Source organism: Crotalus tigris, unplaced genomic scaffold (genome assembly GCF_016545835.1).
Source record: "Crotalus tigris isolate CLP2741 ecotype Arizona unplaced genomic scaffold, ASM1654583v1 scf7180000023687.2574627, whole genome shotgun sequence".
Taxonomy (NCBI): domain Eukaryota; kingdom Metazoa; phylum Chordata; class Lepidosauria; order Squamata; family Viperidae; genus Crotalus; species Crotalus tigris.
In genome coordinates this window covers 1,828,007-1,842,553 of record NW_024100118.1, presented here as the reverse complement: position 1 = coordinate 1,842,553, position 14,547 = coordinate 1,828,007, and the positions used below count along the sequence as shown (strand labels likewise).

At 38.1% G+C, this 14,547-nt stretch overlaps 1 protein-coding gene across 2 annotated transcripts in view; it reads left to right on the top strand.

The window, feature by feature from the left end:
• The window catches only part of ACOT12 (acyl-CoA thioesterase 12), a 36,432-nt gene that overhangs the window by 20,761 nt on the left and 1,124 nt on the right, over positions 1-14,547 (top strand). For both annotated transcript variants that reach the window (XM_039320760.1, XM_039320759.1), the window contains exons 7-14: positions 552-671; positions 3,486-3,633; positions 4,122-4,177; positions 4,913-4,976; positions 5,882-5,965; positions 9,739-9,872; positions 10,260-10,391; positions 14,043-14,169. In XM_039320760.1, coding sequence (XP_039176694.1) covers positions 552-671; positions 3,486-3,633; positions 4,122-4,177; positions 4,913-4,976; positions 5,882-5,965; positions 9,739-9,872; positions 10,260-10,391; positions 14,043-14,169 — 865 coding nt within the window. The remainder of the gene's footprint in view (positions 1-551; positions 672-3,485; positions 3,634-4,121; positions 4,178-4,912; positions 4,977-5,881; positions 5,966-9,738; positions 9,873-10,259; positions 10,392-14,042; positions 14,170-14,547) is intronic.

Here is a 14,547-nt window from a genome sequence, read left to right as displayed (position 1 = left end):
CTGGGCCACCGGCTGGCCCAGCCCAAGGGAGGTAAGGCACCCGCCGGGCCCCACGCACACCAGCAACCCTCCCTGCGCCCGCCAGCCTCCCACCTCCCACCCCTGGCCCTCTTTTACTTACATTTTTAGTAGTTGCTCAGCAGGGAGGGGTGGAAACTTCCAGACAGCTCGCCTTCGCTGCAGACAACTTGCAGCACCGTTTGCAGAATGGGACTTTTGGCGGGCTCAGCAGGGCAGAGACAGCCTGGACAATTCCTATTGGCTTTTGAAAGCCAATAGAATTAGACTCTATTCAAGAGAGTCTATTCTATTGGCTTTCAAAAGCCAATAGAACAAAAGGGAGTAGCACAGCTAAGGAAAAAGGGAAAAAATGGCGGACTGCATTGTTTGGCGACCCCCGTGAAATGGTCGTTCGACCCCAAATGGGGTCCCGACCCACAGGTTGAGAACTGCTGATCTAGTCTTTAGTTTTGTGCCGTATTTATGTAGAAATCTTATAAAATTGCATTGACATAAAAAAGATGCATTTTATTTTGTTTGTTTTGATTCAGCCGCCTGTGTCATCTGCATCCAACTCTGAAATCTGTAGATATGTTTAAATTCCGAGGACCTTCAACTGTTGGTGATCGCCTTGTTTTCAATGCTATAGTTAATAATACTTTTCAGAAAAGGTAAAATACTGTATCTTTATGTTATGAATATTCATCATCTATCAATCTGTCTCTGCCTGTCTATCTGTCTATCTATGTATCTTGATATCTATCCATTCATACAAATCTTATACTCTGTTGTACAGAACGCTTCAATGTCAAAGCTTCAAGTTTCAAGCAAGACTATCTCTATTTGCATTGTAATTTTGCATTTTTCCAACAAAATAATTGGTTTTCCTGTACACTGGAGAGGACTGGAGTAGATGAACCTCAGCAATTTTGACTTATGTGGACATTTATTTATTCATTGGACTTGTATGGCTGTCTTTCTTATATGATGACTGTAGGTAATTCAGGACAATCCATAAGGAACATAAGATGCCCCAGAAAGATTGCTGGGGAATTCTGGGAGTTGGCCCAGAATGATTGCTGGGGAATTAATAATAAAATTGGAAGGGACTTTGGACATCATCTAGTACTCAGGCAGGAAAACCCTATACCATTTCAAAAAAAAGGATGTCCAGTCTCTTCTTAAAAACTTCCAGTGTTGGAGCATTCACAGCTTCTGGAGGCAGGTTGTTCCCTGATTAATTGTTCTAACTGTCAGAAAAATTCTCCTTAATTCTAAATTGCTTCTCTCTTTGGTTAGTTTCCATCCATTGGTTCTTGTCTTGCTTTCAGTTGCTTTGGAGAATATCTTGACTCCCTCTTCTTTGTGGCAACCCCTGAGATATTGGAACACTGCTATCATGTCACCCCTCGTCCTTCTCTTCATTAAACTAGACATACCCAATTCCAGCAACTGTTCCTTATATGTTTTAGCCTCCAGTCCCCTAATCATCTTTGTTGCTCTTCTCTGTACTCGTTCTAGAGCAGTGGTTCTCAACCTTTCTAATGCCGCGACCCCATAATACAGTTCCCCATGTTGTGGTGACCCCCAACCACTTGTACATCACCAGGTGCCAGGGGCGTAGCCAAAGAAAAGGGGGAAAAAATGGCGGATTGCGTTGTTTGGCGACCCACAGGTTGAGAACCACTGTTCTAGAGGCTCAACATCTTTTTTACATCGTGGCGACCAAAACTGGATGCAGTATTCTGGGAGTTGAATAAAGTTGCTGAGGTTTAGAAACATTGGACTAGAGTTCCCTAAAATCCAATCCAGTTATACAGTTTTATGATTCTGTGATACTTTGCATAGTGCTACAGCCTTTTAATAAGCCCAGTTTCTGTTCTGAATTCTATTAGCGTATCAGCAGAATCCAGCACATCACCAAATCTAACTATGATAAGAGAAGATATTTGCAGAATATATTTGTTATCAGGCCCTAATTTTTATATTTGATGTGCTATGTGGTGCTTTAGATAGCAAAGAATATGATTTATCTAGGCAGCTAATACCACAGATTAGATTAGAATATAATATTATATAATGACACTGATTAAATACTGTAATCTGTTCTTCATCTTAATAAACTTCTACTGGTAAAGTTGTGTATAAATCAGATAGTTTAAATGTATTCTGCACAAAAAAAATCCTGTTAAGTAAATGTGCATAGTTTGCAAAATTAATTCTGCTTCTAAATATAGAAAGGATTAAAGATGTATGTAAATTATTTAAGCTTTGTCACTATATAATCATGGAACCAAACATGCTGTATTCACGTACTATAAAATATGAAATAGTCTCCAAAGGAAATAGATTTTATCAAGTACAGTTGTAGATTTAAATCTTTTTGGATTATTTTAATTGACATAATTGAAAATGATTCAGTGTTTTTGGGAAGAAAATCTATAATTAGAAAGACTTATACCATATTTTTCTGTCTCTTTCTGATATATATTTTTAAGTGTAACAAAACATTTACATGGAAGTTTTTGGTATTTAAAAGAACAGAAAAAGGAAAGAGATAAATACAAGGATAAATAATGCATAATATCTATTTACATGAAATATACTTCTGCATATTCAAAAAAATAATACTAATAGAGATTTTAAATTCTGTGCAATTTTACTCTGAAGTAGCTTCAGTGAGATTTGCATTTTATTGTACAACTTATTTACTTCTTTATCCAAACAACCTACTTGGATGATCAGAAAAAAATACTTCACACCTCACATTCAATCAGGCCTGCCCAACATTCAAACCACAGGCCACGTGTAGCCTGCCAAGCGGCCTTGTGTGCCTTCAGTACCTTTTGAAAATTCAACAAATCCACTGCTATCAATTTTGCAGCCCCAAAAGATTCTACCGAGCACCTCTAAAATCTTCAGGTCTCTGCAAGACTGCCAGCTCCATCCCTGCAGCCACACTGTTAGTCACCAAACAGCTACTTGGCACCTCAGCTATTCTTTTGTAGCCCACAATTTTCAGTAGCAATGTGGCCCTTTCCCCTTTACAAGTTAATTTGGCCTCTATTAAACCAAGATTTTTAACCTTAGTTTTGAACCTAACTTGATGTGTTAGCTTATCTAAGCCAATCATTTGCTTGCAATAGGAAATCCAGTGAGGCTGTCTCTGGCTGTAGAGCTTCTGTCTGAAGATGTCCCACAAAGGACAATCTACCATTTCTCTAGTAACAGAGTCATCTCAAAATAATTCTCTGAACAGACATTTAACACCAATTCTACTGTAACTGAAACCTGTTAATAACTTGTCCTTTCTTCTGTTTTCTTTGTATTTGAAAAATAATGGCATATTCTCTTCTATTCTCTCTTAAAGCTATCTACCTATTTCAACTAGTTCTTACAGGATGGCTGCACTCTACTGACCAATAAATCACTGCTGAAAACTTCATCCCATTTTTTAAAATTAAGTAAATACTTTTTTTTTTCAGTATTGAGGTTGGAGTTCGGGTTGAAGCATATAATTGTGAGGAATGGGCCAACGGTCAAGCACGGCATATTAACAGTGCCTTTCTTATTTTCAATGCTATAAATAAACATGGAAATGCTCTTATTCCCAGAATGAGTTCCATGACCAAGGTGAGTTCTTTTTCAGCTGGAAAGGAAGGCTATAGATAATGACTAGATAAAGCAAGATTATCACTTTATGGAATTTTATAATTGCAGTAATAATAAACTCGCATAGGAAATTAAGATATATTGTAAATAACAAAATAAAGTGTTTCTTGATTTGAATTCTTTGTGAGGCATTGAATCTAAAGTGCTTTAGATTAATTTTTACTTGGATAATCATTTAGGTCAGTGAAAAGGAGCTAATTTTGTTTTATTAATTATAGTGTGGTCTTAAGCTTTTCAGAATGCTTAATAGTTTACTTATACATTTTATTCAAATGGTTGTTTTAATCTCCTGCTTTGTTTTATTGTAATGTTTATGACACACACAATTTGTTACATGACCTGTCGCTATTCTTAAAATTAAGAACAATTACATTTAACTAATATTTTGTTTTAAGAAAAGTTCACATATTATAGCTAATTCCTTATTTTCCTGCTTTGTTCATTTGGAGGATGGCTTAAGAAGGTACCGTGGAGCTATTGCACGTAAGAAAATTCGATTATTCAGGTAAAAGATTATATGTTTAATAACTTATTTATAATGGAATCACTGTTATTTTTCTGTTCTTCCAGAAATGACTACTTAATTCATGTAATATCAAACAAATATTCAGTTTGAGACATATTCCTGATAGGCTGTATGGAAAATATTTTGGAATGTTGGAGCAGAACAGTTTCGGGAACATATTCCGGTGTATGGGGTTATAAGTGAAAGGGGACAAAATACCTATTACGGTTTTGTAATGCTTCCAGTTTTGCCAGATAGCCGTCTTTATTACTATAAGTGTTCTTTAAAAATCTGCAATAGACATATTTTAATGGTTAATTAAGATTGCCATTTCTTTGTCTAGTACTATTAAATTTCAGCTGCAAAGATCAGGACAGACATAGATGGTGGTAATAATTTTTTACTATCTAATGAACATTCAGATTTATACATTCAGATCTGAGAGCCTTATTCTCACCTTGCATGCTGGATTTAATATTCCAATGGATAATGCTGGAATTTAGTTATCAGCACAAGATAAGTTTTAGCAATCACAGTTCTGTATTTTTCATTGATTGTTATTACAGTGATTGCTCGTCACATTTGTAAATGTAAACAAAAATTAACATAAACAGTAATTTAAAAATATTTGGTTAGGGTAGTTTAAACCTATCTGGAAGTATAGGATGCTCTTTGAAATCCATGTATTTCCTTAATTTACTTTTGGCTTTCTTTCCACTTGTGTATTATCTTCAGGAGATATGCTCTTTTAAAGAAAGAAACCAATTTCACACCTGATTTCTGGGACATTAGCAGCAAGGTACTATTTATATTATTTTCATAATGATATCCATCAAATAAATTGGATCATTTAGGGCAGGATTTAAAGTTAGGACTCCTTTTTAAATTTTTGGCCTCAGCTGCCAGGAATGTAGAATTGATATTAGAGAAAGTTCCAAGGCTGAAAGTTTATCCCTGTCTTCCCACAAACACCTTTTTTGGCATGGAAATCTTTTTTGAAAGAAAAAAAAGGTAGGTGGTGTGTTTTTGGGAAGCATGAAAAATGAAGCTGTTTTTAAAAGCCCTAAGCTGGCCAACCCTGATTTAATATATTTTTTGCAAAATATCAACAATCTAGTGCTTAGTACTGTGTTTTTGGAATATTCTTCTGTCCTACCAAACTTGGTTTACTTATTATCAGAATTGTTTTAAAATTAACAAGTTTTAATATAATGCTGAAAGCAGAGAAGACAGCAAGTATGTTTTATAGCACTGATTTTGTGACTAAGTAATGGAAAGAAAAATCTTCCATCAGAGGCATGTGATACAGAGAGGTATGTATCAGAATTTTTTATGTGTTCCTAATGTGCAAATTATGGTGGCAATTCTATACTTTTTTAAAATTAGCTTTATTCCATTGAATGCAGTCAAATTTAATTCTGAGCATCTTCTTTGGGCTCAGATTTGGTCCATCACTTACCGCAGGCTTCTTCAACGTGGCACTGTTATATATCAACAAGACTGCAACTTAAAGATTGTCCTGTTAGCATGATTGTTTAATTTATCAGAGAAACAGATAGAGGCTTACTTTTAATCTGTATTGTCTTCAATTCTTCATCATTTAAAAAATCGCAAGCTGGATCACTATCTTTCTCAGCACTGTAGAGAAAAAATCTGTATTTTCTACCTGGCTTGCAATTAATTATTGTCTGTTTTAAATTTCAGTCACTCATAATCAAAAGCAATGTTACAACATTGACATTCTTGGCAGTAAAGCCTGGATGGGAGATATGTATGACTCTAAATCGTGTAGGTACTACTCATGTATTTTCTTACAATAGTCTTAAGAATTGTGTGCATGTAAAGACCAGAGTTTTAATTGTTTCTTTTTTTAAAAAAAAATTCTTTTAATGGGAATAAACGTAACTGAAGACATGGGAATTGACATAAAAGAGATTACATGCATTACAGAAGCAGATAGATCTCTTTTCCCTCCCTTAGTCATCTGTTCATGTTTTCTCCTATTTTTCTTGGTGATGACAACAAAAGTCCCTTTCAATCACAAAAGATCCACTACCTTCCTGCTTCTGACCAATCTCTTACACTACAGAGAACTGCAGAACTGTCCATAAAATAATAGAACTGTACCCCTTCCCATCAGATTCACTTACCAAGAATATATTGTAAAGCAAAACATCATCATTACTAACTATTCAATGTTCAAAATATGTCTTTTCAGTAGTTAGGAATAATAAAGGCTGAAAAATGATGTGATTAAAAACCATCACATTACTTCAGCAACTATAGAAAATACTTTCTACAGGCATGAATGTACTTGATTATCTTTACATTAAGACAATGGAGTTGAGCTAGAACTAACACAAAGTAATTTCTTTGCAGTCCATAAGATATTACTATTCAGGGTTTGCTCTAGACTTTCACTTTTGTAGAATTAACCTAAAAAGGTGAAAAATACAGGTAATCCCCAAGTTATGAGTGTTCACCTAATGCTCGTTCAAAGTTACGTGATGAGTGCCCCCTAGTGCTTACGAGCAAGTACCGAAGTTACGAATATTGCAGCACAATGGTAGTCATTTGCTCTTATGAGCGACTGCAATGGCTCAGCAACATTCACCCTGGTTATTCCCTCCCTCCCCAGCCCCAGGTCTCCCTAAGCACCAGGCCTTCAATACTCACCCTGTGAAGATCGAGATCCTTTGCTTTCTTGGCTGTTCTAGGCCTTTGGTGCGTTCATAGAAAATGGAGGCCTAAAGTAACAGAAGATCACGTGAGATCAAGGGGCGAGAACTCATGCTACTGATCTCGCGTGATCTCATGGTACTTTAGGCCTCTGTTCTCTGCAACAGAGAATGGAACCAAAGCTGGGGAACGCTTCCAGGTGCCTCCAAAGGCTGGATTGAGGCTCCAGAGGCCTTTTCCAGACCACTGCGGCCCAGATCTAAGGCTGGGGGAGGCTTCTGCACCCCCTTGCAGCCTGATCCGGGCTCTGGGGGCCTTTTCCAGGCTGCTGCTGCCCAAATTTGAGGCCGGAGAACGCTTCCGCGCACCCTACGCAACCTGATCCAGACTCTGGAGGCCTTTTCCAGGCCACTGCCACCCGGATTTGAGGCCAGGGAATGCTTGCAGCCCCCCTGTGGCCCAATCCAGGCTCCGAAGGCCTTTTTCAGACCACTGCCACCCGTATTTTGAGGCTGGTGAATGCTTCCGCAGCCCTACCCCCCCCCCGTGACCTGATTGGGTCTGGAAAAGGCCTCCAGAGCCCGGATCAGGCAGCAGAGGGGTCGCGGAATTGTTCTCCAGCCTCAAATTCGGGCAGCAGCAGGAACTGCGGCAGAGAAGAGACGGATCTTTTCCAGGTGAGTCCGGCACGGCAGGAAGGGAGGGTATCTTACTGGGTTAGGGAGGCCTTGGAGGCTGTTCTAGCACTAGGCCCTCCATGGCCTTCCCCATCCTGAGATACCTCATGTTTACTTAACTAGCAAGGGAATGATGAACGAGATTCACTCTATGAGTTTTCGAGTTACGAGTAGAATGGGCAGGCACCATTACACTCATAACTCAAGGACTACCTGTAATTGAGAAAAATATAATTGTTAATATATTGTACTATGATTCTCATTAGTCTTATTTATATAGTTATCTGCTAAGCATAGGAAATAAAACATTTCATTATCTTAGTACAGTGGTTCTCAACCTTTCTAATGCCGCGACCCCATAATACAGTTCCCCATGTTGTGGTGACCCCCAACCACTTATACATCACCGGGTGCCAGAGGCATGGCCAAAGAAAAGGGGGAAAAAATGGCGGAGAGCCTTGTTTGGCGACCCCCATAAAATGGTCGTTCGACCCCAAATGGGGTCCTGACCCACAGGTTGAGAACCACTGTCTTAGTAAAACATTTTGTAAGAAAAAAATTGCTAAAATAAATATAATTAATTCCTTTCATGTTAGTAGAAAGTAAACTTAAAGACCCCAAATCTGCAGGAAACAGTGGCAGAACGTTGATCAGAATTTTCAGAATAATTTTCCCCAATTTAATGCCCTTGATATGTGTTAAGGTTACAAATACTATCATTCTTGGCTAGTGCATATTGAAATCTCAGTATATTTCATATGTGAGGGATCAAATTGAGGAAGTGTATTCACTGCAGAGATTCATATATATGAATAAAATTAAACAAGGGTCTTCTAGAAGTTCACTGTGATTACTAAACATAAAAGAATAAGTAGATAACATAAGTTATATTTAAGGAGAAAAAATTTGCCCATTAAATGAGTACTCTTGAATCTGTAAATTACATATTAAAGATAAATTTTCAATATTTCTGTGATACCTGTTAAAGTAATAAACTAGATTAGAGTTATTACTTGTCTATTATTCATTATTCTTTAAGCACTTGAAGTTTACCACCACATTAAAAGACAATTGTAAACTAAAGTTCAGTATTCTGTATTTTGACAAGTTTGTGAGAAAGGTACCGCAATGTCAGGAATTCCTAAAGGATGCTGATTTTATGTCTGGATCTAAACCCAGACTTGGCACTGAGATAGTTTTGGCTGCTGTAATGGAAGTGGTATGACCCTGTTAGTATTCATGAATCTCTCCATGGCTTTTCATGCTATAATCCTTTTGAAATGATTGAATGAGCTCAGAATTGCAGGGGAAAAGTATTGTCTGCTCTTATGTCTTTTAGGTGCTACTGTGAGACATCTGCATAGCACCCTAGGAATTTTCACAGGAGGGAGGAAGATTCTGTCTTATCTCTCCTGTGATTTAATACCTATTTGAAGTTGTTGGAAAAGATCATTATTTGTATGCTGATTCAATATGGAGAACAAGGTGAAGCTGAATTCAGATAAGACAGAATTGTTGCTGATTCCAGAGGCTAGTCTCTAAGACAGTTACAACTTAAGATCTATGGACTTCAACTCCAGAATTCCCTAGCCAGTATGCTATTATTAAAAACTAAATGTAAAGGAACGTCTTAAAAAAAATCCACCTTAATCTTGCATTCTAATATGCTAATATGTGATATAACCTGAAAGTCTTCTTTTGACAAAGCCTTTTCAACTCCTTAGTTTCTCTCCCATATAAAAGAATTTATTAGTGATAGGTTTGTATTCCCATTCATAAGTGGGAATACAAAGCAAATCTTCAGCAGACTATTTTAAAAGTTGGTCAAATTCCTAGGAGCAGATTATTCCTAATAGAAACTTTCATATTTTCATCTCCATATCTATGCATTCTATTAGTCCCATTGTTAACGTTTTTTTTTTAATCAAAGTAAAACTGCTACTTTACACTGAATGCAATTCTTCTACTTATTTATTCTCTTGGCACAATTTCTCAATCTATATATCAGGTTCTCACCTAAATCTATTTTATCTATAAAAACTGAATTATTGGTCACAATATTATATTTTATTGCTCTATAATACTTGACTTACTTTTTAGGGAATGGTGCATACTTATTGGGAAATTGCTTTTTAAAACTAAATGATTTGTAACCTTAGTTTGAGTGTTTGCATAATTCAGCATTAAAAATACGTTTTTTCCTAGACAAAAATGTACACTTTGGAGGAGGAAAATGCTCTGTCAATCAAGGTTGAAATGCAAATACAGATACCTTCAAAACTGGCATTCTTGCTTTTATCTAACTTCTCACTCCATAAGCATTGGACTAAATACCACTTGTAAGCATATTTTTGTATCTTTCATTTAGTATCAGTTCTTATAGTCTGTTTTTTTAAAAAGCTGGCATTTTGACAAATCTTCAATAATGTGCACTAGTTTAATGAGAATAAAAATAAAGAAGACCGAGTATGATATGCGAAATCATAGCAAAATTTTAATTTGAAATAAATAAGACTGGATTTGTAAAAACAAAATCTCTCTTTAATTCTTCATCCTTATTTCTTTAAAAACAAAAAAGGCTGAGGCAATGTAGCTTCAACAATGTAACCTGAAACAGAACTCATTTCCACAAACTGAGATCTAAAGGTTACATAATGTCTATCAATGACTTTTCAGTGGTACCCAAAGCTCTAAACTCCATTTCTATGTATCTTATATGCTTGTAGAAATTGTAGAGTCATGGAGTGTGTGACTGAAGAGGACAAAATATACCACATTACATCCTCAGCATCAGCTAACGGAAATAAACGCAGAGATTTTTTGATTCTTGTGTCTCAGAGAGAACCTTCTAAAACAGAGTAAGCATCAAATTTGAAAATCTTTGATGTATGTATGTATATGTATGTATGTATGTGTATGTATGTATATATATATGTATGTGTGTGTGTGTGTGTGTTTGTGTGTGTATTATGATCAATAATAACATTAAAAATAAAAGTGTGATTCCTGGGTATATTCATCTTCCAAAGAACCAAAAACATATGAGCACCAGGAATATTATGAAACTATAAAAGTTTAATATAATAAAACACCTAGCTTTCATCGGCAGCTGCCGACATCATCAGGGTATAATGTTAGTCGATGGGAGAGTTTATTTATAGGTAAAGCGCTGCTTGCACCCGGCTCATAGATCTCGTCACCGGTCCCAATTGGCTAAGCCGCGCTCTAATCGTAACTTCCGTATTAGTGACTGTGCTTTTCTTGCATCTTCTGCCTATGTGTGTATTGTTATACATTCCCCCCTCATGTGGTCCTAAATTGGGGGAGTTTTCTCCCCCCCTTTTTTGGTTAATCGGGACCTCTGCATCCTTCAGCTGCCCTCTCTTCTCGCACTTTCTTCCCCCTTGTCCGGGCTGTCCTGCTATGATGTAATCTCTCTCCCCTTCCTCTCCGTATCCCCCATCCACATCCCAGTTGTCATCTTTTCTCTTGTGGGGTTGTGCCCTTAACACCTCCCATTGATTCTTACTCTCCAGTCTCCCCCTTCCCTTCCTATAGTCGTCGTTCTCATGACTGCTGTCCCGTCTGGTGTCTACTTTCTCCTCACCCCCATTTCTAATACTGTTGGTCTCCGTATCATCCCGTGGACCTCGTTGGCGCAATCTGGCCGTCTCTATGGGGCAGATTGATGTAATTGTCCTCCCCTTTCTCTGGTGCGGTCGGTCTGTCTCGAGCTGGCTCTTCCCGTCTTCCCCATTCAGGGAGTCCAGTGGAATCCTAGGTTCGTTGATCATCATTCCTTCATCACCTGACACTCCCCTTGTTTTTTGGGAACGCATACATGCTCCCAGGTTGGGGGCGTCCTTAGATCCTTGATTGCTCTCCACCTGAATACTCGTAGCTGGTACTACTCCTCCCAGACACTTTGGGAGGCACGGGGGAGTCCCTGGTCCGTTAACCGCCATCCTTTCGTCGCCCGATAATCTCCTTGTTCTTCGGGGGCGCGTGTGCGCTTTTGGGTGGGGGTGGAGGCGGAAGTGGAGGCATAGAAAAAGCCTCTTGGTTGTTGGTTATCCTCTATCTGATGTCCATGGGTGGCATCACTCCTCCTAGCTGCTTCGGGAGGTGCGGGAGAGCCTCTGGTTCGTTAGTAGCTGTTCCTTCGCTATCCAGCAGTCTCTTCGCTTTCTGGGAGCGTTTGCATACTCTTGGGGCGGGGAGTCCTTTGACTAGAGCGCGGCTTAGCCAATTGGGACCGATGATGAGATCTATGAGCCAGGTGCAAGCAGCGCTTTACCTATAAATAAACTCTCCCATCGACTAACATTATACCCTGATGATGTCGGCAGCTGCCGACGAAAGCTAGGTGTTTTATTGTATTAAACTTTTATAATTTCATAATATTCCTGGTGCTCATGTGTTTTTGGTTCTTTAGAATATATATATATATATATATGTATGTATGTATGTATGTATATATATATACATATATATACATACACACACACACACACATACATGTTTTCTGAGGTTTTCGCGGGTGTTTGTATGTAGGTCTTTGGTTGTTCGGGTTTTCTCCCACGTAAAATTGGAAGTGTTTTGGCGACGTTTCGACGAAGTCCCATTCGTCATCTTCAGGCTGGTGTTTTCAACTTCGTGCTTCGAGGAGCAATGTGTGGTCTTAGCTGTTTCTTCCTTTTAACTGCCAGTGGGGTATGAACTGATTGGGTGGGAGCTTGGCTGTGTTCTGATTGGGTGGAGGTGTGTTCTGATTGGTTAGGGGCTTGGCTGTGCTCTGATTGGCTGGGGGTTGGCTGTGCTCTGATTGGCTGGGGGAGTGTTCTGTTTGGGTGGGGGCTTTGTTGTGCTCAGGTTAGTCTGAGTTGCAGGGGGATTTAAGATGGTGGGCTGCCTTGCTATTTTTTGGCTTCGCGTTCATGGTTGTGCCTCATCTTCATGGAGGGTGTCAGTTTGCTTCATGTATGGATTGGAGGGGTTTAAAGTAGCTAATGATGCAGCTGTGGTCTGGCTTCTCATCATCGGTGTGGCTTTGGGTTTGCTTTTTGCATGGATGTGTGGTGGTGACATCCTGTGTGGTTTTTGTGAGTGTGGGTCTGGTGTCATTTTTTGTGTTAGGGAGTCGTTTGTCAATAAGGGCAGGTTTCCAAATGGCTGGTAGGCGGGATGTATCATCTCGTTTGTTCATGCTGTGTGGGCGTTTTTCTATCTTGATGGCTTCTCTGATTATTCTGTTATTAAAATGTTCAGTTTTGGCGATAGTTCTGGTATTTTTAAAGTCAATTTCATGTCCTGTGGCTTTAAGGTGTTGGACATCTTCCCTGGTCCAACACCTTAATCAGTTCATACCCCCACTGGCAGTTAAAAGGAAGAAACAGCTAAGACCACACATTGCTCCTCGAAGCACGAAGCTGAAAACACCAGCCTGAAGATGACGAATGGGACTTAGTCGAAACGTCACCAAGACACTTCCAATTTTACGCGGGAGAAAACCCGAACAACCAAAGACCTACATATATATATATAAAATTACATTAAAAATTGGAGAATAGCGATTCCTGGGTACATACATTTCAGTAAAAAAGGAAGCGATCACCAGGAAATAAAACACCAAGGTTTTAATAAATAAAATCAAGCTTTCGATGGCTTGTATTCTGACAATGATGGCAGGTGCTAGCCATTGAAAGCTAGGTGGATGTAAGTAAGAGCTAAAAGAAAGAATCACTGAAGGCTGTAAGTGAAGTAAGGATTAGTTGGCTTGGACCTGTTACAAGGTCCATGCATAGAGTTTAGGTGTGGCTATGCTTATAAGCAGGTTTCCTCACTACTGGCTTGTATCCTGACGATGATGGCAGATGTTAGCCATCGAAAGCTTGATTTTATTTATTAAAACCTTGGTGTTTTATTTCCTGGTGATCGCTTCCTTTTTTACTGATATATATATATATATATATATATATATATATATATATATATATATATATATATACATTCATATTCAATGGTAATTTCTTTTGTATGCTTATGTGCATTGCAAACAGCCTTGGTTTTATAAACAGAATGTCTTAGCGTTTCTTAGATTCTTGGTCCCACTTTTTGGAAATCTGATGAGCACAGGGCAACTATCCCAGCAAACCAGTCTTCTGGCTATAATTGTATACTTAATTCTTCATTTGACCATTTCTTTAGTAATGCATCATAGAGGCATTCAGGATTGCTACTTTTGAAGATGCAGTCCTGAGCAGCAGTAGGTGTTTTTAGGAAACATGAAGAAATGGAGAGAGAAAAATAAGGTAATAATAGAGAGGCCTTTCTTTAATCTTGGCCACCAATCTATGCTCATTACAACTGTCATACATTTGTCCACTTAATGTGTAGCTTCTTAAGCAAAGACATTTATCTTGCCTTACGACTAAAATTACAGCCTTAAACTATATGTTATAAACATATTTTTTGTTCTTAATGGTCATAATACTACTTATTCAATTTAGAGATCCTTACATAATAGCTGTGAAGTCAATTGCTTTAAATGAAGCTCTGCCTGATAATCAGAACTACCACCAGAATGAAATCCAGTGTGGAGGATTCCTCATCCACACCCATGAGGATTCCTCTTTGGTAAGTGGTTTGAAGTTACATGCAATCTTTTTGTAAGTTTTGGTTTCTTTATTTCCCCCCCCCCATTGAGATATAAAAGTAATTCAATTCAAGACAACAGCACACAGAGCTGTGATTCTGCTTTTCAGCTAAAGAAATTGTTCTAATGGAGAGAGGAAAATACTGAATGGACTCTTTCAATTCCTGTCTCTTTCTCACCAGCATTTGTTTTTTTCAAAATTTCCATACACACTCTTGGTGATTATATTGGAAATATTCACCAAATCTACTATGAATTAGACTTGATTCTTGAAGTATTTGATACACAATCATCTTTTTTAAAAAAAATTCATCTCCATGATTTTATATAGAAGTACATTCAAAATGACGCATTATTTT